We start from the raw sequence: 26,328 nt of genomic DNA, 5'->3' as shown, positions 1-26,328 counted from the left end.
CCCGGCCTCAGCGGCAAGACTCCACGGGCAGCGCAGGTGCTGCAGGAGACGCAAGTTCGACCCCTGGGTCGGGAGGATCCCCTGGAGGAGGGTACGGCAACGACTCCAGTATTCTTGCCTGGGGAACCCCATGGACGGGGCGCCTGGCGGGCTGCAGTCCACGGGGTCACACAGAGTCAGACATGACGTGACTGTGCACGCACGCAGCCCACTATGTTGTACGCGTGTCTCATCAACATCTAAAGTTTATGGAAAGCAAGAACTGTGTCTTGGGGGGCACTTCACACAGTGCCTTTGTAGCAACAAGAAGCTTCTCAGTAACTACATGAATAAACGAATGGAGCAGGTAGCAGTTTACACAGAATATTAATGCAAGCCAAAACATTCATATTTGAACCTGAATGTAGGCAAGAAAAAGAAAGAAAAAACAGCTTTGAGTGGCATGTTTTGGGAGAAAATTGGATGTAGCGAATGTTCTGGAAAGGTTTATCTCTCAGAAGTATTCTAAGAAGGAAAAAGAGAACAGAGGCAAGAAAACCAGTCTAGGAAAATATTACAAAAACACAGTGCAAGGAAGCAAAAGAGGCTTAAACTACTCTGGCACCAAGATGACCTAAAAAGAAATAAATGTGAGAAAGGCATGTGGCTGAAAATAATTTGATGAAATATGACAGCTGACGATGGGAGCTGGACAAATATAGGAAGAGAATAGACATGAAGCAACACTAGGAGAAAAAAATGGGTATCTCTCCAAGGAAAAATGGGAGGGGGCTGTGAGAATGATTTGCGAGAAAGTGGATGATAAGCTTTAAATGTCAACTTTCATCTACCAGCAGGAGGGGAAACTACTGTAGACATCATATAGACAGGACGTGCACGTGCTCAGTCATATCCGACTGCGACCCCATGGACTGCAGCCCGCCAGGTTCCTCTGGCCAAGCAGGACAGGCTATCAGAAAAGGTCTGGGTTGGTGAGGCAGATCTGAGAGTCAACCCACACTAAGAAGCCTTGCCAGCAATGAGGTCGCCATGGTAACAGAGAGCCAAGGACTAGACCCCAGGTTCCTGTAGAGGAGGGCAGGGAGGGAGGGACAGACCACGCAAGGACAGGCCAGCCAGAGAAGAGAAGAAATCAAGGAACAGAGCATCAGTGACGCTGAAAGAGGTGAGGAGTAAAGGATCCGCAGCTCTAAAAGCAATGATGTTTAAGCAATCTTCAGAACACACAGGGGAGGACAGTTGGGAAGACAGGAAAGCAGCAAACTCAAGACCTGTTTCATTTTTCTCCAGCCTTAAATGGGTCTTTTCACAACATACTATTCCAGGCCCTCAGCCCCAGAAAACAAGCTCCTTTGGACCCAACAGGAACTGAAACTCAAATGCCACCAAGGAAGAGTATGAGGCTGACCGTACTTCTCTCTGTTTAACGGCAGCCACAAGTGAGTCCTCTCTAGCCCAAAACTTAAAATACTGAGATTTTTTTTCATTTTGCATACTCCAGAGAGCTCACAACTAAAATAAATATCACTTCCTAGATTCGTGATGCAATTAATTTCCAACCATCAAAAATATTTCAAATTTCTCTTTACTTTAAACCATTTTGTTAATAATAACCTCAGTAACTACAAAAGTCTTTGTATTTTTTCCGAGATCATATCACTCACAATCGTTGATCTGTACTAATGAGGTAGAAAGCCAGACTGAACTAATCAAAGTTAAAGGACTTTCAGAGGACGTATTGCTATCAAATATACTATAGGACCACCAGCCATCAGTTATTGGGGTTATTTTTAAAATAGGAATATTTGAAATTTTAATGTTGATATGTAAATAAGCCTTAAAATACTTGAAAATATTTTATTACTTGAAACATTTCCTTGAGTGTGTTTTATTAGTTCATAACATTTTACTGCTAGTATAAATTTTTATTCCAGCCCATCCATCAAGTAGATAAGTTAAACAGTTGAAAGATATTTAACAGCCCAATATTAATGTGTTCGTTCCCTTCCCTTCTGCTCTGTTCCCATTACCAAAGCCTTAAGTTATTCATCCAGTGATGCTTAACAAGCACACAGTGCCTCTGTTTAATACAGTTCGTCTCTGGTTATCAACTGGTACTAGAATTACAAATACTTCCTGTCCGCCAGGAGCCGAGACAGACGTGTCTAGGACAGAAGGCCACCCGGTAAGTGCTCTAATTAGCGTAAACACAAGCGTCTCGCCTCCAGGCACCCACACTCTGTCCTGAGGCAGGTACGAGGAAAGCCTCTCCAGGAGTGGCTGCGCCCGAGTCTGCTCATGGCTCAGGACAGATCACCCAGGGAGGAGAGGGTCTTCTGAACGCTTAGCCATTTACAGTGGAGTTGGGGCTGGGCCCTCATCCAGCTCATCTCTGTACATGCAACATCTCTTCAGAAGGCCTGAGACATCACAAGTGCTTAATATCTGCTGGGCTGAACCAAACACATGTCATCCTTTTGCAAAAACAAACTGTAAAACACCACAAATTAAACCCAACACTAAGTCTGTCTTCCTTATCACTCACTTAACAGTGATGGAGCATTTGGGGCGAGCACTACGGCATCTAGAGGATGAGCTGGTTGGATGGCATCACCAACTCAATGCACACGAGTCTGAGCAAGCTCGGGGAGTCGGTGATGGACGGGGAAGCCTGGCGTGCTGCAGTCCATGGGGCTGCAAAGAGTCGGACATGACTGAGCGACTGAAAAACAACAAATGTTAGGAACTACTGTAACCATTTTATTTGACATTTGAAGTTAGTTTTTGTTTCAACCAGGCTAATCTTTTGCCAGATAAAGATACAGGTCAGTGAAATCCCTATAACCTGCTTTCATTTTTGATCATATGTTTATATTCCAGCCAAAAGGCATTCCCCTTCCCAATGCTAACATTAAACTATTAAATATTATTAACAATTATGATCAAAATTCATATTGTCTTCCAGCTTCATAATTTTGCAACACTACAGTGGACTTGCTCAGTCATGTCCGACTCTTTGTGACCCCATGGACTGCAGCCTACCAGGCTCCTCCATCCATGGGATTTTCCAGGCAAGAGTACTAGAGTGGGCTGCCATTTCCTTCTCCAGGGGATCTTCCCAACCCAGGGATCAAACCCAGGTCTCCCGCATTGTAGACAGACGCTTCACCAGGGAAGTCCTGAGACACACATAAATGCTTAAAAGGTTTCCAAGCACCACCGACATGGTCTGTTAAAATAAACGCCAGTAGATGGCGCTCAATTTGTCTGTAGAGTGCTCTGTATGGACTGGTTTTAAGGACTACTCTCTCAGAACAGGGAAAAATCTTGAAACTTAAGCTGGAAAAGGAATCAAAATTACAAAAAGCTTGGAAATCATTTAATGTATGGACCCCTTGATGTTTAAGGAAGGTGTTCCTTAAAAAGAAGTTTTCTACAACTCTAAGAGGATGAGCTTTTTGTTTCAATGCACAGCCCTGCCTCTCAGTCTATTCCTGTTAATAAGCAAAGCTAAACTGGTCGAAGGGTGTTGGCTGGCGGCTTTAAAAAACAGCCTCACCCTCTCACAAATGTTTCACAACTCTCTGGAACTGCTCGAGTATTTGGGTCAACACTTAAAGAGACAGTCCCCCTTTGCTAACAGGAGCAGGTGTTTGGTTAAAATGCAGACACCATGAGGATTTTTTTAAATTAATTCTTGACAGAACATCTCTCTCTTCCTTCTCTGCCCTCCCAGGAAGCAGATGATTGAAGTGGGGGCATTCTATCATTAAAATCTGGCAATTGGACTTGTGTTCTACTATGGTAATCCTTATGAATGAATTTTTGCCTCACTAAAAAGTTTGTGACACGCTGACTCCACTTGTTTGACGTAGTATGAATAGAATGCTAGTTTCTAATTAAAAAAATAAATAGGCAACAAGCAATAAAGATTTACTGTGTTGCACAGGAACACAAGGAAGGTAGCTTCCTTGGCTATCCTTGATCAGGTCTCTTTTTTTCCTCTAAAGGCATCTATGAAACTGGGTCTCCAGGTTTCCAGACTCACCCTCCACACAATACAAGGCAAAAGGACAAATCTCCAAAATACAATCTGGTCAAGTTACTCTCCTGAGACTCATGGATGACCAACAGGATGACGTCCTAACTCACGAGTGTGTCCCTTCAACTTGCAGGAAACGAGGTTCCCCCCAACACGGCCCTTGCTCCCCAGCCGCCTCTGCCTCCCAGAGCCCCTCCTGCCGTTATTGGTGGGCCAACTCTTCTGATCCTATGGACTGTAGCCCCCCAGGCGCCTCTGCTCATGGGATTCTCTAGGCGAGAACACTGGAGTGGGTTGCCATGCCCGTCTTCTCTACCCAGGGATCGAACCCAGGTCTCCTGAGCTGCAGGAGGGTTCTTTACCGACCGAGGCACCAGGGAAGCGCCACACAAACCCTGCAAGTGCACAACACACGGACGGGAGGACACGCTGGGAGGCTGAAGCCTCACTCTGGCTGCGTGAGTCTCACCACCTGGCCACACGGCCGCCTTCACCTGCCACGTCCTCCTCTCACGTGACCAACGCCGCCCAGGAGGGGAGGGCGTGAAACCAGCCCCGCCTTTCTATTCTGAGGACTCACCTGGTCTCCTTCCTCGGGTGGAAGGCCTGCCTGCTGATCTAACACACGGTGCCTCCCTCTGGGCGTGGAGGCCAAGGTCTCCGATTCCTCTCCTGTCTGTGCAACGGGCAGTGTCCCCGTGGGGGAAACCAGTGGGTCCAGGGCGCCGGCTCAGATCTCACTCCCCGCCCAGGATACGAGACCATGAAGAGAGACAATCAAAGCTGGAAGCGAGGACACTGTCAACTACACCAAGATTTAGGAAAGTGGTAGTCGCTCAGTCGTGTCCAACGCTCTATGACCCCATGAACTGCCCATGGAATTCTCTAGACAAGAAAACTGGAGTAGGGTGCCATTTCCTTCTGCAGGGGATCCTCCTGACCCAGGGACTGAACCTGGGTCTCCTGCACTGTAGGCAGGTTCTTTACCGTCTTTAGGAGGGAAGATGCAAATACAGAATGGGGGGCATCACTGTGGAGGGAAAACCAGGGGCCCCAAGTCCCGTGACTCAGAACTCCAACGTCAGTTGCTATCAGCTCTGGGATTCTTCTGGGGACCACTCAAGTACTTCTGGGGAACCACAAAACTGTCAGCTCCACAAGGGTAGAATCTGTATTATTACATTCACATATTTTGAAGTGCATGAAATAATTAAATAATGGCTCTTTCATCAAGTGCTAACTATAACAAACCAGCATGACTCTCTTACACAGATTAGGGTCGCTATTTAACCCAAAGTACTAGTATTTTAACAAGTACCTAGCATACGGCAGACATCAAACACGTGTCCCCACTCATTCAAAGTAAACAAAAATAACCCACGTTTCAGAATCTCCATGTCTTTACTTTCCCCTATACTCTCTTCTAGTAACATATATTTCTCAAAGTAAAACAAAGTAATAAATTTTACTGTTTTATTTAATTACAGGTGAAGGATTTTAACTGGATGGCAAAATCGGTTTTATGACACCCTCTGAAAAGCACTCAACAAAGACATGTAGAAAAAAAATTAAAAACTTGATTAGCTTTAAAGGTAAATTATGAAGCCTTCTTAAAGCTGGCTAAACATTCTAACTGATATTAAATAGCTATACGGACACTGAATGATCCACAATACTTAAAAATCATAAAGTAGTAGGAAGAAACTTTAGTCTACCATTTCAGGTAACAGCAAAATTACCACAGTTCAAAAGCATCACTTCTTCAGCTCTCAGCCTTCTTTACAGTCCAGCTCTCACACTGATACATGACTACTGGGAAAAGCACAGCTTTGACTATACAGACCTTTCTCTGCTTTCTAATATGCTGTCTAGGTTTGTCGTTGGGAAGATCCCTGAAGAAGGAAACAGCTACCAACTCCAGTAATCTGGCTTGGAGAATTCCATGGACAGAGGAGCCTGGCAGGCTTACAGTTCACGGGGTCGCAAAGAGTCAGACACGACTTTCACTGTCAACCACAGGTGTACAGATGTCCCCTCCCTCTTGACTCTCCCTCCCACCTCCCGCCCATGGCTGTCATTTTTAAAATCACATTTAGCCTTCACAGAAAACCTGTAATTCTGGCATTATCCTGCTGAATTTTACAGAGGAAGACTGTAAGCCTCCCACAGCTGATCAGTACTAGAGCAGGAATTTCACCCCTGTCTACTTGACGCCTACAAGCAAGTTACATTTCTCGACCCGGGTTCTCCAAGTGCTGTCCCAGAACCAAAGAATCACCCAGAAGTTGATTAGAAATACATGCTTTCAGCTCCCCCCCCCAAAATTAAAGAGCAACAAAAAATGAGGCCCCTTAGGATTACCATTTTTTCCCTTAATATATATATATTTTACTGACGTGTAGCTGACTGTTTCAAGTGCGAAGCAAGGTGATTCAGCTATACATATGCACATATATTATTTTTCAGATTATTTCCCATTATAGGTTATTAAAAGATATTGACGATAGTTCCCTGTGCAACACAGTAAATCTTTATTGCTTGTTGCCTATTTATTTTTTTAATTAGAAACTAGCATTCTATTCATACTACGTCAAACAAGTGGAGTCAGCGTGTCACAAACTTTTTAGTGAGGCAAAAATTCATTCATAAGGATTACCATTTTCATACAACCTGCATTTCTGGTGCCTTCTCCTGCATATACATAAACTACAGCAAGTAAGAGATCAAGAACCGAATCATCATTAATCAAATAGAAGTGAGGAATGCAGGAAGTGAGTAGAGAGGAAGGCACCATCATAAGGGGAACTTAAGATCACCTCTGACTTTTAACTAGATGAAGATGATAACAGGAATGGCAGAAAGTAAGTCCACAATCAGATCAGTGGATCCCACAGACCAAAAAGGGAATGTACCAGTGCCTGTGTTCACTTCAGTTCAGTCACTCAGTCGTGTTAGACTCTCTGCGACCCCATGGACTGCAGCACACCAGGCCTCCCTGTCCATGGGATTCTCCAGGCAAAAGGGGTGGGTTGCCACGCCCTCCTCTCCAGGGGATCGTCTGGATCCAGGGATCAACCCCAAGTCTCCTGCGCCTCCTGGCTGCAGGTGGATTCTTCACCATTGCACCGCCTGGGAAGCCCTGAACGGCTTTAACTCTGTTTAATCAGAAACACTGAGGGCCTATTATGTGCAAGGTACTGTGACAGACGCCGAAGTGAGGGCAACAAAAACAATTCTGTCCAATTTAATCTGCAGGAAAGGGGCTTTTAAGACCATCCTTTTTGTTTACTGGTTCATTCTTAAATACTGGGGTGCAACACAATCATCTGGAGGGCTTATTTAAAAGTGGCTTGCAGGGTAATGTGCTGTGGAATCAATGACCACCACAACCAAATAACTGGAACTGTTTACAAACAATCTACAGTCTGAGATTTTTATCAGTGAAGTTATATGAACAGGGTTTCCCTGGTGGCTCAGCTGGTAAAGAATCTGCCCGCAATGCGGGAGACCTGGGTTCAATCCCTGGGTTAGGAAGATCCACTGGAGAAGGGAATGGCTACCCACTCCAGTATTCTGGCCTGGAGAATTCCACGGACTGTATAGTCCACGGGGTCACAAAGAGTCAGACATGACTGAGCGACTTTCACTTACATGAACAACTATCATTAAACTTTTTTTTTTTTTTTTAAATGAGGACTTCCCTATGGTTCAGAGGTTAGGACTACGGGTTTGCAAAGAGGGGCTGCTTCCACTGCAGGGGATGAGGATTTGATCCCTGGTTCGGGAACCAAGATTCCACAAGCCTCTTGCATGGGGGACACGAATACACACACACACACACACACACACACACACACACACACACGGTTTGTAGGGCTACACACACACACACGGTTTGTAGGGCTACCCACACACACACACACACACACACACGGTTTGTAGGGCTACACACACACACACACGGTTTGTAGGGCTACACACACACACACACACGGTTTGTAGGGCTACATACACACACACGGTTTGTAGGGCTACACACACACACACACACACGGTTTGTAGGGCTCCACCCCAAGCATTCTGATTCAGTAGGTCACACACACACACACACACACACACACACACACGGTTTGTAGGGCTCCACCCCAAGCATTCTGATTCAGTAGGTCACACACACACACACACACACACGGTTTGTAGGGCTCCACCCCAATTCAGTAGGACACACACACACACACACACACACACACACACACACACGGTTTGTAGGGCTCCACCCCAATTCAGTAGGACACACACACACACACACACACACACACACACACGGTTTGTAGGGCTCCACCCCAATTCAGTAGGACACACACACACACACATAGGGCTCCACCCCAATTCAGTAGGACACACACACACACACACACACACACGGTTTGTAGGGCACGCGCGCACACACACGCGCACACACACATACACACACACACACACACACACACAGTTTGTAGGGCTCCACCCCAAGCATTCTGATTCAGTAGGTCTCGATGGGGCCTGAAGACCTGCATTTCTAAGAAACTCCTAGTGATGCTCATGCTGGTGGGACCACACGTTGAAAACCAGTGCTCTGGAACAATTCAGCTGCAAGTCAGTCTGGGCAACTCCTCACACCAATGACTGCCCTGAGTAAACACTGTTTACAAGATCTCCAGCTTACATTTGAAGCGACGGCAAGTGGAATCCAGTACTGATGCCAACCTCTAAATGTAGAATGTGATACAAGCATCAGGCTTCGAGGTCGCAGGTTAAGAGAGGGTGGCGGCAATTTAAGGGACTGGGAGTGAAACCATTCTTACTTGGACAGACTAGACAGAAAGGGCGAGAGTTGTGAGTTCAGAGCTCTGCTTCACCTCTCACCAACTATATATTCCTTCATCTGTATCACAGGCCTCAGGTGGGTGAAGAGATAATGTACCTAAGTCACCTTACATGAAAAGTACTCCTTAAGTGTCGTTCTCCTCTTCCTAAGCAAACAAAGGAAAGAGCTACCAACCCAAGTGCTTGTGCAGAGATGCAAGAAGAAGCCACACAATTATGTTCATATGCTTTTGTGCTACACAAAATAAAGGAGATGAGTCTCTTTAAAAACTACCTATATATTTAAGGTTTCTATCCGTCATGGCACCCCTCTACATTATCCCTCTTCCTCTTTTAGGAGAATCCTTGGTGGTCACATCTGTGGCTCTCTGATGCTTTCCGCCACTCTGTCAGACACAATCCACTTGTTCTCTGGAACCGCTTTCCCACCCTCACAAGCGCCCCGCATGCTCGAAGGGTGACCAGGCCCACCCACTCGGCAGGCCCTGGCGGTCCCCTCTGCTCGCCCCACGCCCCTCCTCCACGGCCTTTGGGACACGACCGCTTCCATCGTGCGACCCCCAGCCTAGTCGGAAGACCTCCAGTCGATCCCTGTCCTGCTTGTCAAACGCCATACTCCCTCCACCAGTGCTGGCCAACGGAATTTTCGGCACTGATAGAAATATCCTATCTGTGTTGTCCAACGTGGCGGCCGCCAGCCAGCGTGGCAGCTAAGCTCTCTACAACGAAGGAACTGATTTTTCAATTTTCTTTTATTAATTTCCATGGCTCCACGGGGCCAGTGGCTACCCTAATGAACAAAACAGATCTATGCCATCTCCTCCTCACCATGTGAACTGTCCTTTCCAGTCAAGCCAGCTCCCTCACCACCCTTGATAACCCCATGTCCACACCTTACTTCACAGATACTATTCCCCTCTCTCATTCTGCTCTTTCCTTTCTCCAGAGCCACGTCTGTCCAGGCTAACAGAACCCCATTTTCCCTGAAGGCCTTCCTATCATTTCTGCCAACATCTCATCCCTCTTCGTGCCATGAACCATCACTGTCTGTGTAACAAATCCACCATCTGAGGCAATATTACCTGTACAGTCATTTAATTCCTCACGCATGTGAACTCCCGCCAAAGAATCTATTCCTCGAAGGCCAGGTCCTCCATTCACTTAGCAAGTGCTTTACGAATACTTGATGAGTGAGTGAGCTAAGGACACAGAGCATTACATCTTGGCCTTCTTTGGAAAGCAGGACTTCTCTTCACTGGAACCAAATGGAAAATTTAATTCTATTGCCCTCTTCCCACCACCACTCCCCTTCCCAAATATCCAGATGCTTGGGAAACATCAAGTTAGTGTAAAAGCACCCTGCAGAGAGACTCTGAGAAGGCTTTTGGCCTTTATGTATCTCAACCTACTCGGAAAATGCCAAGGAAAAGAAAATGCTATCTGCAAATGCAAAATCTGTTAACTTCAAAGCAAGTTTTTGCAGATGGGCTAACAAGCCCAACAGAAAGAAACTGAAGCTCTTGCTCTGTAAAGTCATCAAAAACTAAATTGAGGAACACTTGACTTCCTTATTTCTTCTGGCACTAGTGACAAAGTTGTCATTATTTAAAACACAGTACTCGGATCTGGCTGGAAAGAGCCTCCAGCCTACAAAACATTGCAGCTGACCCATCAGACATGTATTGTTGAGGCAAAGACAGGTAATTCATTTAAGAGATCAGAGAGTTGATAAAGCTCTCTTTGTAGGAGCAACATGTAACACAACAACAGCCAACCAAGAGGGAGACAGCCTTATTATTTCAACTCCTGCTAGGGAAACACATTTATCCGGAAGAGATAAAATGCTGCCACTACCAAATAGGTCCTCTTCCCCTCCAAAGACACAACCAAAAGACGCAACCGGAAGACGCAATAGAGGACATTAAAGCTGGAGGTAACCTACAGTAAAGAATCCGCCTGTAAATCATGAAAACTTGGTGTAATTCCTGGATCAGGAAGATCCCCTGGAGAAGGGAATGGCTACCCACTCCAGTATTCCTGCCTGGAGAATTCCATGGACAGAGGAGCCTGGTGGGCTACAGTTCATGAGGTTGCATAGAGTCAGACACGACTGAGCAACTAACACTTTTACTTTTCTCAACTATGATTATTTATGCCAACTATACTTGTGGAAAAACAAACTGTTTTAATTGCTCATGTTAAACCCCCTTCTTTCTCAGCATGACATGGCCACATGGACTCTCATCTTCTGGCACTGACGTCAGTTCTGATTAACACACAGCTATTGTTGTTCAGTCACTAAGTGACGTCCAGCTCTTTGCAACTCCATAGACTGCAGTACGCCAGGTTTCCCTGTCCTTCACCATCTCCCAGAGCTTGCTCAAGCGCATGTCCATTGAGTCGGTGACGCCATCCAACCATCTTGTCTTCTGTCGCCCCCTTCTCCTCCTGCCCTTGGTCTTTCATGGCATCAGGGTCTTCTCCAATGAGTCTCAAGGATACCTGTGTCCTAACCCACCCTCCCCTACTTGACAGAATAGAGAGTGACATCATCTAAAACACTGGTCCCTATTCTAAATAGAAATAGTTATAATCACTGGATATTGTTTTGTTTTGTAAGGAAAAAGGAATCCAGTGCCAAAGATATGACAGGATGCTTTTCCTCCCCCCAGAAGCAGTTACAGGCAAAAACATTCAGTGCTATGGAAAAAAGAGAAACATCAAAGGACACAATAAACCAGGTCTGTCGGGGTCCTGAACACCTGCTTTGTAATTAGAATGTCTCTTCCCCTTGAAAGTCTAATAAATGTGGGTTTCATCCCAATCACATGGCAGGTCATGGTAAGTATTCCATACATAACCTGTATCTCACATCTATCTCTCTGCTTTTAAAGGAGTATGTAGTTTTGGGGTGGGGGTTTTGGTTTTCTTGAGGGAGATCTTGAGATGGGTTCACCCAACCACAAATCTTGGGGACACCAGCAAGTTTATAACTGAAGGATCTGAGAAATGAACCCCAAGCTTTTCCTCTTTAAATGTGTTCTTATGGTGATTTTAGTTAGCGGATCATCAAGCATCCAAGATAAACCTTCTGAGTCAGTGTCAGAGCCAAGCCATCCATTCTGGGGTTTCATTAACCATCAAGTGCCCAATGCCCCACTGGAACACTTTAACACAGAAAAGCAGCGAAACAAAACAAAACAAAAAACCCTGCAGGAGCCGTGCTGTACACAGAAATGCCTCCGTCATTATTCAACAGCCGTGGCTACCTCTTCCTTTCACTGGTCCAGGGCTAAAAAGCCACCCCCATCCTCCTGTAAAAGATCTAGGGATAAAGGTAAGTATCTGACCAAGTAATTCACCAGGATGGTTATTAATGACTTCTCTACAGTCAAGTGTTACAACCCAGGTTTTATTTTTACTCGTGGTTCAGACAGTTAAAAAATCTGCCTGCAATGCTGGAGATGCAGGTTCGATCCGTGGATCGGGAAGATCCCCTGGAGAAGGAAATGGCTACCCACTCCAGTATTCCTGCCTGACAGTCCATGAGGTCACAAGAGTTGGACATGACTTGAGCAACCAACACTACTCTGAAAGAGAGTTCAATGCTACCTTTTGAAATACTTCTCTCCCCTTCTGGCATTCCCACTGTTCCCTTTTTTCCTCCTACACAGCCCATGTATTCCCAGACTTCTACCACAACCCTAAATTCCAACCTTCGCCTCTGGCATGCTGGCTGGGCTAGTTACCTGCAGCTCCTGCTACCTGACCAGAACCATCACAACCTCCATGAAACTTCGGGCAAATCCGTCAGTCTTGCAGTAGCTCAGTTTCTTCACTCTTCCAGCGGAGTGAGGTCAACCACCCCCAAAATACAATGATTCCCCTGACTCATCTCCCTGTTCTGCAGTCCTGACCTCAGTCACAAAGTTCATTCCCACACGGGGCACCAACCGTGGGGCAGTCACTTGGGGACATCATCGTGGCTTTTTCTCCAGAAAAGTTAAGTCAGAGGGGGGAAAGGAAGTGACTTTCTCTGGAATAATCCAGATGTGCTTATTCTTGACCCCTATTGTCTCCTTGTGCCCCAGAAAGGATAGGGTGTGAGGGATGCTATCAGATGACAGAAGAAAAAGCCTTCAGGGCTGGTCTGCCCAGATTTCTTCTAGAACAAGCCTGGGGCCTTAGATAAGAGGCATTTAAAGAGACCCTTTCCTCCTCCTCCTTCCTTGCTTCCTTTTCAGCTGTTGGTCTGGGGGAGGATTTATTTACTGTTGCTCTTGTCCAGTTGCTAGGTTGCTAGGTCCGGTGGTGCTTAGTGTGTGGGGGTGGTGGCGGGACCTATTTTGTTTGTTTTATAAATACCAACTTTTGTTTCATGTGCCTGGCTTTCTCTTTTATCAACTGGTAGCATCCCTCACCCCCTATCCTTTCTGGGATAACTATGTGCTTTTATCTTGACAGTGAGAAGGGCTCTACCGCCAAAGGGTACGTGTATTACACTTATAAAAACTATTTGCTGTATGTTGCTTATTGTAAAAAGTGGCTCAGACCCGAAGTCCCATAAGGACTAAAGATAGTGATTCCAGGACTCTACATCTAGCATGCCTTTTCAACAGACTAAAGGAATGAGTAGGTTATTTACTCACAGAACACGTATCTAAATAAAATCAGACATTCTTAGCTACACTTTGCAAGGATGCTGTACACATCTCCTTACAGTTGTAAGAAGTTAGAGGTGCACAATGAAGACATTGTTATCACATTTATTTCCTTGTGAGCAATACTTTTAATCACAAAGATGACAGCACTGATTTAGTACTCACACAAGGTAAATCTAATAATGAAACCTGGGAAACAAGTAAGCATCTTTATTTTACTTTTTAATGAGCAACTTTGAAAAGGCAATTGTTCTATCAAAAAGAAGTGAAGGTGACTTGAATTTATGTAGTATTCCTGACCAAATCCAGAAAAACTTCAGCAAAGTAACTGGCTAACTGGCCATTCTCTTCCAAAATGCCAGCACCAGGAAAAGACAAAGGAACTGTACTCGGTTAAGAGACTGTAAATAAATACAAGGTGTAATCCTGGGTTAAACCCTGAACTGGGGAGACGTGGGAAGGAGGATGCTTTAAAGGACATTTTGGGATGATTAGAGAAATCTGGATATGGACTAACATAAGAGTATTACGTAAATGTTAAGATACCTGTTTTGTTGATGGTACTGTCATCATGAAAGAGAATGTCTCAGTCTTTAAGAACTATTGATACAGGCTGAAATATTTAGGGGGGGAAAGGTATGATGCCTGCAACTTTCACACAGTTCCAAAAATACGTAATAAAGAAAATGGCAAGAAAATCACATTTAGGTCACACCTAAATGTTAATAAAAGGAGAGCAGAGGTGAAGCTGCATTCTTGTCATTTTTCTGTAAACGTGCACTTCTTTCAAATAAAACATTTAAACATTTTAAAAACAAGAGAAACGGAAGACTAAACGTGGGTGACTCAGTTTAAAAAGGACTTTATTCCTGCAGGTCTGCGCTGTGCTGCGCTCAGTCGCTCAGTCACGTCTCTTTGCCACCAATGGACTGCAGCCCGCCAGGCTCCTCTGTCCTCGGAACTCTCCAGGCAAGAACCCTGGAGTGGGCTGCCACGCCTTCCTCCAGGGGATCTTTCCAACCCAGGGATCGAACCACGTCTCCCACATTGCAGGCAGATTCTTCACCGTCTGAGCCACCAGAGCAGCCTATTTGTGCAAGTCTCTATCACATAAAATGTAGTGAGACTGGTCGTGTTCTAGGTAACAATTATGGACAGCAACCCTGCTTAATTAACAGTGTGGTATGCGGAAGAAAGACCGTGGGTTTGAGACGCACAATCTCTGGGTAAAACATATACTAAATGAACCACCTTGGACTCTCATTTCTTCAAGTATTATCAGGGTGAGAATGAAGCGTCCTCCCCGCCTCACAAGGTCGTGAAAGGAAGAATGTGAAAGTTGCTTAGTCATGTCCGACACGTTGCAACCCTGTGGACTATACAGTCCATGGAATTCTCCAGGCCAGAACACTGGAGTGGGTAGCCTTTCCCTTCCCCAGGGGATCTTCCCAACCCAGGGATCAAACCCAGGTCTCTGGCACTGCAGGCGGATACTATCACCAGCTGAGCCACAAGGGAAGCCCAAGAATACTGGAGTGGGTAGCCTATCCCTTCTCTAGCGGATCTTCCCGACCCAGGAATTGAACTGGGGTCTCCTGCACTGCAGGCGGATTACACAAGGTTGTAACGAGAATCAAATGATATTCTGTGTGCAAATGTGCATTTTAAACCTGGGGGCAGTATACAAATATGAACTCTTGTTTTTAAGGAGCTGTCATCCAGAAAGGTTATGGGAGATGGAGGTGAGTGCGACGCCAGCTGGTGAAGCAGTCACAGAAAACCAGGGGCTGAAAGAACCACTGTGAAATCGGGATCACACGTCGTTCATGAAGGTTCACAACCGCAGGTTTTTGGAAAGACTTCCTTTTCTCCCCAAAAGCATGAAGAAAACAGCAGAAACTTTTAATCCCACTGCCCTCAGACGAATGAGAGTCGGATCTCCTTTAAAACATTCTTCCATTCAAGGATGTTCCATTTGCATCAAAACACAGATCTTAAAAATGACTACAGAATGTGAAAACTGTTTCTCCTCAAATGGGGAATCCGAAACAATATGCTTCAGCTGCCTAAGAATGCAGTCTGCCCAGGGCCCAGCGCTCCGCCTTACGATAAATCCACTGTCCCTGAAAGGCTAGACCCGAACGTGAGCCAGAGGCTGGGGTTCAGAGGACACTCAGAGGTGGGCTTCAGCTGTGAGAGAAGGCAGGCCTGGGGGAGTCACCCAAGGGTCTGCAAAAGCCTTCCAAGTCAGGCTTTTCCCTGTCTCCTCCCTGAGTCTCCAGTTTCCTCCAGAAGCGCACACCCTGCCCCCTCTCCGCCCAAGCCCAGCCCTGGCTTCAGAGCTCTGCACTTGTCACCTTGGGCTGGAACACTGGGCCAAGATCCACACACAGCTGGCTCGCACCGGTCACTCAGGTCTCAGCCTAAGTGGCCGGTCCACTCCGCCCCCTAGCTAGAGGTACGCCCCAACCCTTTCCCCGAGCACCCCTAAAAGAGCCCCTACTCAGACACCCACATCACATCCTCTTGTTTTATTTTCAAGAAACTGTGCTTCCAGGCATTTTCTTATTTAAGAGTTATGCCTTCTCCTCGCTATAATGCAAGCAGCACAAGAGCCTTCGGCTTTGTTCATGGCTAAATTCCCAGCCTCCAAAAAGGGGTCTGCACAAAGCAGGCATCTAAGAACTCTCCAGCTCCAACCCCAAATTCACTCCCAGGACTAACGTGTGACTGAAACTGAAGAATTTCAGGGCTAAAAGGCCAAAAGTACAAATGCAGCCCAGATTTCTGGAACTCCTCCTCTCTCCAGTCAACTTCACCTTCTCTTGCTACAGTCCATCATTCTAATTCCATTCACTCTTTTATCTTTCTCAAAGAACTCATCTTTTCTAAGAGTCAAAAGTATCAATTTCTTATAAATGAGTCAAACTCTACTTGGAAACCAACTTGCTCAGCCCACAGTTCCAAGCCCACATTGCCTGCTGTAAACGGAACATCAACATGCCCTTAAACATGCTTAAAGAACAAAATCATCGCTTGCCTCCCTTTTCCACATCTGGCAATGGCACAGGCTGCCATTCACATTCAAGTTCTCAATCCACCATCATGCTTTCATTTTTAAAGAATTCCGATCTACTGCCTCTTTTCAATATTACTTGCGCCTCCCATTGCCTCTCCATTTTTACTTCCACTAAACAATCCAGATGGTAAAGAATCTGCCTGCAATGCAGCAGGTTCAATCCTGGATCGGGAAGACCCCCTGGAGACCTGGGAATGGCTACTCATTCCCGTATTCTTGCCTGGAAAATTCCATAGACAGAGAGGCCTGGCAGGTTACAGCCCATGGGGTCGCAAAGAGTCGGACATGTCTGAACGCCTAGCACTTTCACTTTCCAACAATCCAGGCCCTTACCACCTAGAGGGGTGTAACTGAACCTGTTCCAAGTTTTTACCACCACCACCCAATGGTCCTGAAACTGCAATTCTTATAAACATTCACCTGGTAACCATCAGTGTTTTTGTAGAGGCCGAGGCAAACACCTGACCTGGTAACGTAACGAGCTGATCACACCAAGGGTGCAGTTGTGAGATCAGAGCTGACAGGCAGGGAAACCGAGGCAGAGCCAGGTTACAGTTCCTGGCCCCCGAAGTTCCAGGTTCCCTGTGTCCCACTGTTTAAGAGTCCACAAAGGTCACCCATTACAATAGCTTCACTGAAGCATCTGACAGTGCTGCCACCTGTAAAATCTGGGACATCCCTTACATTTTAACTACTGCAGCTTTTTGTGGACTCCTTTTTATGCAAAGCCCAGTTAAGACGTTTATTTGGAATATTTGGAATCCAGCCTATTTTTCTTAACTTTCAGGTGAAAGTTATTCTCAGTGTTCAGCGTTTTTCCTCATTAACTAGGAGTTTTCTCTCTTCTGTTGATGACATACACCCTAGCATATCTCAAATCATCAAGAAGAATTTCAACACACTCTATTATTGTGCTTGCAGAGAACTGACCCCCTCACCAATGGACTGCCTGTAACAGTCAGAGCAGCTCTCCCATCCAGGGGGTCACATTCACCACCCCTCAGCAGATGCTTCAAACCGTGGACAGTCCTGACTCTACATATAACTAACATGTTTCTTCCCTACACACACAGACTTGTGATAAAGTTTACAAATTAGACACAGTAAAGAGATTAACAATAATAACAAAATAGAACAAGATAACAATTCTATACTGAAATCAAAGTGAGGTGAATGTGGTGTCTGCCTCCTTCTCTCAGAATATCCTACTGTACAAATTTAATGCCTTTTCCATCTTAACTAAAGCACTTATCACATTTTGTGCCTGTAGCTTTTGCAGTTTGAGGTGCGAAAGCAAAAATAGCATGAATTTATTTTTCCTTCCTCACAATTTCATGGATAGAAGATTCATTCTTATCATAGATCTTAGCAACCTCAGCATATGAATTTTTTTTTTCCTTATTAAGTCAAGAACTTTCACCTTTACACTTCAAGGCTTTTCACTTTTCACACTTCACTTTTCACTTCAGTGTATCTGAACTGCCAGCTTCACTACTCTTGCACTCTGGGGCCACTGTTAAGTAAAATAAGGGTCACCTGAACACAGCAGCGAGATACCACAGACGATCTGATAACCCAGGCAGGTGCTAAGTGACCAGTGGGCAGGACACACTGGACAAGGGGATGATTCATATCCCCTACAGGATGAAGCGGGACGGTGCAAGATCCCACCACACCACTCCCAACAGTGGGAAACTTAAAATTTATGAATCATGGGGCTTCCACGCAGGGGGCGGGTTCGATCCCTGGTCAGGAAACTATGGAACCTGCATGCCTCCTAGTGCAGTCATAAATAAATAGATAAAATACATGCATTGTTTATTTCTGTAATTTTCCATATAATATTATCACCATGGTGACTGAAGGTAACTGAAACCACAGAAAGTGAAACTGTGATGCTAGATCACTAGAAAAGTGAAGGGGGGATGACTATACTTTCCTTCACCCAAACAGTGTAAAGCCCTGACACTTACCTTAGTTCACTGAAGATGGTCTTCCCAGTAGAGCCTGTCCAACCACACTAAACACCTAAGTCATATATAAAAGCACTATGTTAAGTATATTCTTCAGAACCGATTTTTAAGAGCCTTGCTTCCCTAAGAAAATGAAGCTTTTTTATGCTTCACAAATTTTACAGTGATTTCTGTGACTAAGCCCCCCAAAATACAGATGTAAATCACAATTTACCACCAATGAGCTGCATGACCTTATCACGGTGTCTTCAGAATGCATTTCCTCATCTCTAAAATGGGGAGGCTGAAGCAGGTATCATCTGGAGCCTGTTAGCTCTCAACTTCTCAGATTCAATGATGGCAAGACAAGAAAATTTCTAACTTACCTCTCAGCCTCTTCTCGCTCCTTCTAAATTATCCTGCACACTGCTAACTGAGTTTTCCCAAACTACCACTGTATTAGCTTTCTATTGCTGTTACAACAAACCACCACAAACTCGGAGGCTTAAAACAGCACAGGTTTTATCACCTTACAGTTCTGAAGGTCAGAGGCCTGAAAGATGTTCACCAGGCTAAAATAAAGATGTCTGTGTTCCTTCTGAAGGTCCTAAGGAAAGGCTGTTCCCCTGCTTTCCCCAGCTTCAAGAGGCTGCAGTCCTTGGCTCATGGACCCTTCTTTGTTCAAAGCCAGCAGCGTGGCATCTACACATCTCTGCCTCCCTCTCTCACTTACAGGAATCCTTGTGATTACACTGGGTTATCCAGATAATTAAAGGATAAACTCTGGTTTCAAGATCTTTAACTTACTGAAATCTGTGAAGCCCCTTTGACATGTGAGACAAACATTCACAGGTTCTGGGAATTAAGACATGGACACACTTGAACCATTATTCTGCCTACCACAACTATGCAGTCATATCAGCCCATAATTAAACTCATTCAATGGCCAAAAGCAGACGAAAACATCAGGAGAAAACTATGCATAGACACAAAAATACTAGCAAACCAGATCTAGCAACACACAAAAAGGATTATACACCATGACCAAATGAGATTAATCCCAGGAAAGAAAGGTTGGTTTAACATTTAAAAATCAATCAACATAATACAATAATGGAATGAAAGAAAAAACCCACACAATACATCTCAACATACAGAAGAAAACACTCAACAACAAAATTCAATAGTCTTCATGATAAAAATACTCAAATTAGGAATAGAAGAGAACCTCCTCAACCTGATGAAGTCTCCTATGAAAACCCACAGCTAATGTCGTACTAATGTTACCAGTGAAAGAATGGATGCCTTCACTTTAAGATTAGAAAAAGACAGGAATGTCTCCTCTCACTATTTTATTCAACTCTGCATTGAATTGAAGGTTCTCCTCAGGGCAATTAGGCAAGAAAAAGAAATAAAATAAAAAGATTGGAAAGAAGAAAACTATGTCTGTTTTCAACAGGGCTTCCCAGGTAGAGCTAGTAGTAAAAACCCTCCTGCCAACGCAGGAGACATAAGAGACGCAGGTTCGATCCCTGGGTTGGGAAGATCCCCTGGAGGAGCGTATGGCAACCCACTCCAGTATTCCTGCCTGGAGAATGCCACAGACAGAGTAGCCTGGCAGGCCACGCTCCACAGGGTCACATAGTCAGACACAACTGAAGCAACTTAGCACACACCGCACATTTTCAGCTGACATGATCTTGGGTATAGAAAATCCTAAAGCATCCACTAAAAAAAGTACTAGCTAATAAACAAGTTCAGCAAGGTTGTAGATTAAAAGATCAATGCAGAAAAATCAACTGTATTTCTACACCAGCAATGAGCAATCTAAAAATGAATTTAAGAAAACAGTATCATTTACAATAGCATCAAAAAGGATATAATAGGAATAAATTCTACAAAAATTAAAGACATGTACACTGGAAACTATCAATCATTGTTGAAAGAAACTTAACCAACGAAGAATGACATAAATGAAAGGAACAGAATTGAGTGTCTAGAAGTAATTCCTTACATTTAATAACCAACTGATTCTCAACAAAAGTGCCCAAGAAAAATCAATGGGGAAAGAATAAAGTTGGGCGCCTACACAAAAATCTGCTGTTCACAGCAGCATTACCCTTAACAGCCAAAAAGCAGAAACAGCCTAAATGCCCATCAACTGAGGATTGGATAAATAACACGTAATTTGTCCATATAATGGATTATTATCTGTCAATAAAAAGGAACAAAGTACTTATACTCACTCTAATATACACCTTATATATAAGATGTTAGGTGAAAGAGACCAGTCACAAAAGGCCAGATACTGCATGATTCCATTTATATGAAATTTCCAGAACAGGTAAAACCATAAAGACAGAAAGTAGAGAGCAGATGCCAAGGGCTGCAGGAGGGAGAATTGGGGAGTGGCTGCCAAGGGGTGTGGGGTTTCTGTTGAGGGTGCTAAAAAATGCCCTGAAGTTAAGATGACACAACTATGAATATACTAAAAACCGTGAATTGTACACTTTAAATGGGTGGATTTTATGGTGTGTGACTTTTATCTCAATTGTCTTCTTAAGTCCAAGGTATTCAATTCACGTGCAAACCCACTGGTGAACATAATAAATGGTCTCCAAGTGGTCTGGAAGGAATTTAAGAACACAAGACATCGCCTAAGAACACGTGTTTTGCTTTGTATGAAGAGCAATCATATGATTGCTCCATGTTAGGAAAGTATATATGACTTTTACTAACACAGCACAGTCAAAAAAATAAACACATAAAATGAGCAGCCGGTTTGAACACCATTAAAAGCTCCTCAGTGGTCACGAAATAAACTCCACACACTTTCGTGAGCTGTCGCGACTGAGCGTCACCCACCTCTGCGGATCCGACTCGCATCACCGCGAACGCAAGCTCAGCAGGGCCCGACCGCCTGCTCACTGCCACCCCGCCCTCCGCCTGCTGGTCTGCGTCCTCCACAGACTCTGCGCACTCTTCAGCCAATGAAACGGTCCTTCATCTTCAGGATTAAGGATCTGACTGACGTCCTGTGGCATCAAAAACACTCTGTGCACCTCTCCAGACCCCACCAACAGCACAGCCCCCGGCCCCTCACAAGGCCGAGCTACACCTCTCGGAAGGCTGCTCACCAACCAGGCGCTTTTCACCACCTCCATTCGGCTAACTCACAACAGTTCTGTTCTTTGTTCAAACAAACAAAAACACCTAGAATTTACTTTTTCCAGTCTCCATTCATTCATTTATCTATGTCATCTTCTAATTTCCCCACTTTCTAAGGAGAGGATGGCTTTTACCCAGGTTCTTAAAAGTAAACAGCACTTTTGCCAATGACAGAGCGCCACCTAGCCGTGGAACAGGGTAACTCACAACGGCAGCAGGAAGCGCGACACCCTGCTTCTACAGAAGCGAACTGTGTATTCAAGTGAGAAGTTGCAGAATCACTTTGCAAGGCAATGCGACTGCCTTATACATGCGTCTTCTCTCCCCGATCAGTCTACCGCACAAGGCTTACAGGTGTCATTTGTTCTCTGCCCAGTATCATGCATAACAGTCACTAAATCAAATTCAATTTCTGAAGGGCATCATGTCAATATATTCCTATGTAGAGATGGTTCAACATTCCCTTGATAATCACAGGAGAACATTTCTGAGTTTATTATAAGAATTAAACAGCAAAAGTAAGGATAAAGTGAAATCTGGTGATTTACTCACATATAATGGAGCTTGCTGTGGATTAAGTTTCATGACCCAGGACACTGGAACAGAAAAGAGAGAAATAAATGAGAATAAAATTAAAAGTTATCATCAAAAATTTAAAACCCATTGGAAAAGTCCTAGATGTCAAGCAAGATTACATGAGCAAAATCAGGAGTCTGGGGTTACAGATACCCAGCTTTCCTCAGAGGTTTGGAAACAGAAGTTCAAGGATTGTAACATGCCGTGTGGCCCAGATTCAATCTTTACAAGTGGGGAGAAAGATGTTCCGATTGAAAAACAAAGACAAAAGTCTTTGCAGTCATAGAAGATGTTTCAACAACCAACCAACAGGATATTAAACGCAAACCAAAAAAAGAACAGTGCGTGCGCAAGTTACACTTCTATATAATCCCCCAAACTCATAAGATGCTTCCCCCAGTTATCACTAGGGCACTCAGGGCGGAGGGGAAACCAGGAGATGGCTCTTCCTCTCAGAGGAGGGGGGCCACAGGTGGCCTCCATCAACTAGAAGCTGTTGGTCTCCTGAAAATCAGTGGCTGGATTCCCTGTCATTACCTGATCTAAATGAATTCTCACAAAAATCTTAGGAAGAACTTTAGAGAAGACTTACAACATTATATAATACATTTGTGAATATTAAGAACAGCATGTTCTTAAAAGCTCACCTTGGTGATTTGACCAGGATTTCATCTAAGCTAAAATTATCATAGTCCAGAATTACTTGAGATGGGCAAATCTTTTGTTAAATAAACAAGTCTCAGAATAAGCTAATCCCACCTTCATAAGAATCAGAGAAGACCCAAGTAATTTCATTCTAACAGATTTTGAGTGTCTTGCTCATAATAGGGGACCTGATCAATTACGATCTAGCAGTATTAAAAAAAAAAAAAAACCTACAGGAACAGCATTCAAGGAGCAAAAAGAAAAAGATAAAATCCCATACTTGGCAAGATGCCACACCAGATCATAAAAACCTGACAACTGAAATGCCAACAGCATAAATTAGAAATCAAAGACCAAATTTTAGAATAAAAAGCAATGCACACACTCAAATTAACAGAATCCTCTCAGCATTAAAACTTCTTTACAAATCGGCCAGTTTAGTCAGGTTGTGTGTCTGAGGATCACAGTGAAAGTGAAGTTGCTCAGTCGTGCCTGACTCTGCAACCCCATGGACAGTTGCCTGCACCAAGCTCCTCTGTCCACAGGATTTTCTGGGCAAGAGTAATGGAGTGGGTTGCCGTTTCCTTCTCCAGGGAATCTTCCCAACCCAGGGATCGAACCCAGGTCTTCCGCATTGTAGACAGACGCTTTACTGCCTGAGCCACCAGGGAAGCTCAAAAGCTCACCCCAAAAACAGTTAACACACACCTCTGGGGAAAAAGATAAATCTATAACCGGACTCCCACACACGATCATCTGCAACCAGCAGCAGGCCATGGGTTTCACTCACTCTGCTGCAAGACGTGCCCACAGCCAGGTGGCCCCACAGGGGCTGACCACCTGCCCTGCCGGCCCCGATCGCCCTCTAGCCCACGCCCCCTAGCCCACACCCCCACCACACACACACACACTAACAGACCCACCCAACACACACACACACACACACACTAACAGACCCACCCAACACACACACACACACACACACTAACAGACCCACCCAACACACACACACACACACCACAGGGGCTGACCACCTGCCCTGCCGGCCCCGATTGCCCTCTAGTCCACACCCCCACCACACACACACAATAACAGACCCGCCAAACACACACACACACAAGGCTTGTCTGTCCTCTAGTCCACACCCCCACCCGCCCAATACACACACACACACACACACACACACACACACACACACACACTTGGCTTAGGGCACTCCTTCCTTCCTGCCAGCCTTCATTTAATGATTCTGTTCCCTTAAGGTGCAAAAATCACCTACAAAAATCCACACTGAAAACCAAACTTGAGAAATGGAGCAATAGTCAACTCTTTCAGAAAACCTTTGTTCTTCTAACCAACAGATTCAAAAAGCAAGCACAGATGATTTTTAAAAAGGGAGATAGAGAGAGAAAAGAAAGATTGAAGACAGAGTACTTTCTCAATGCACTAAATATCCATTTAACTTAAAATTAAGCACCGTGCTCACTAGTCTTTTAATCAGCTTTCTAGGTCCTGTTCAGACTTGCCTGGGACAAAAGACTGAAACAATCTATAAATGCACGAACCAAACCCATTTGCTTTAACTGGACTTATGAAGTATTCCTGACCATCCCAACAGAAGAAACATCAGTGGAAACCAAAACAAGAATTAACACCTTGTGACCAGACCTGCAAGGTTTGAAGAAATCTATGGAGACCAGCTAGTGACCTACCAGCCTTCTGATGTTTCTTGATTTGCCAGAAGACCTAGAATGACTGTGTGTACAAGGAACACAAACAAACTTCTCGGATGCGCCCGCTGCATCTGGGCGAAAGGTCTGGTGATGCCCTCTGAACTGTCTGGAATCGTGGACTCGCCTAAACTTTTCAAAGCCAGAACCCATACAAGTTATTCTGATATGAGGATTAAAGAGGGCTGACAAACTGTCTGTGCACCCACACTGGTCAAAGGGACAGTTCATTGTTGTGCTGGCAACCCAGGCTGCTGGAAGAATAAACCTGTCAGAAGTCATCAAGGTAATGACCCTAGAAGCATCGGATTGCTAAATTCAGACTGCCTTTAGGCTTCAATGCTGACAAACCAGGGGAAAGCAAGGACTAACATTCACAGAGCTTTATAGCCAATGTCATTTTTTTTTTTAACGCGGACCACTTTTAAAGTTTTTATTGAAATTGTTACAATTTTTCTTCTGTTTCATGTTCTGGTTTTTTGGTCACGAGCATGTGGGATTTAAGCTCCCCGACCAAGGATCGAACCCACAACACCCCTGCGATGGAAGGTGAAGTCTTAACCACTGGACCACCAGGGAAGTCCCTCCAACATCATTTTTAATCCCCTTTTAAAAAACACTATTTTCCCCCATCTCACTGGTTGGGGAGGGGGGTGTTTCCTTTCAATGATTATTTAATATCAACATAAGAGGTGGATGAACCTAGAATTCAAGCCCAGTCTGATGTCACCAACCGACCTGCCCTGCCTGCCTGTAGCCCTCATTCTACAAACAGTACAGACTCTCCTCGATTTCATTAATTCAGCCATCACTGGGCATCCACAGTGTGCTGGGCACCCAGGCATTCAGAGTACAGACAGAGCTTATCTGAGGATTAACAGAGATAGAGCAGTAGTGAGTGCTACAGGAAAGCATCAAAGAGGGAACAGGTAATGAGGAGGATACAGTTTTAAATATGGGGCTGAGGGAAGGCCTCCTGAGGTGACTTTTACCCCCATAGGGAAAGAGAGTAAGAAAGCAAGTAATACAATAGATGAAAGACCCTCAAACTGGTCCTAAAATCGAGAATTTAAGAGTTCTGATGCTAAACCATCAAACACTTGCTATGTACAGTGCGTCAACTTATTTCACACATTTAAACAGACTTAATTGACTTGAGAACTGTGTTCTAAAAAAAGGAGCCTATGTATTACAGGAAGGTAATCGTCTCAGTCAAGAGCAAATGCACTTGAAAACCAACCTATTCCCCAAGACCAATCTGGAGACCACTGAGTCTTTGCTTCATCAACAGACTTTGTATCAAGAGGAAAATTAAACAAAAGCACCATGTCTACCCAACCATTTCATCAAGGAATTTTAAGAGAAAATCCTTCTGTCTCCGATAACAGACTAGTGAGTGACTTCACAAGCACAACATGCGCCTGACACTGTGGGGCCAGTAAAGGCTGCACGCCATTTGAAAGAGACCATGAAGAAAAAGAACTATCAAAATGCAAAGATTTACATGATATGATGTTAGCTATGTCTACCAACTCTGCCACTCCATAGTAACCTGTTACAGTTCTGGGAAAGTCATAAACTTGGGTGTGTGTGAAATATTAGTAATAAC

General features: G+C 44.6%; 1 protein-coding gene across 11 annotated transcripts in view; it reads right to left on the bottom strand.

Annotated features, from left to right (window-relative positions):
* AKAP13 (A-kinase anchoring protein 13) overlaps positions 1-26,328 on the bottom strand; it is a 314,895-nt gene that overhangs the window by 204,988 nt on the left and 83,579 nt on the right. For all 11 annotated transcript variants that reach the window (XM_043921539.1, XM_043921537.1, XM_043921536.1 and 8 more), the window contains exon 2: positions 22,321-22,364. In XM_043921539.1, coding sequence (XP_043777474.1) covers positions 22,321-22,353 — 33 coding nt within the window. In that variant the 5' untranslated portion in view covers positions 22,354-22,364. The remainder of the gene's footprint in view (positions 1-22,320; positions 22,365-26,328) is intronic.

Source organism: Cervus elaphus, chromosome 13, assembly GCF_910594005.1.
Source record: "Cervus elaphus chromosome 13, mCerEla1.1, whole genome shotgun sequence".
Classification (NCBI taxonomy): domain Eukaryota; kingdom Metazoa; phylum Chordata; class Mammalia; order Artiodactyla; family Cervidae; genus Cervus; species Cervus elaphus.
This window is presented reverse-complemented; position numbering and strand designations above follow the sequence as displayed.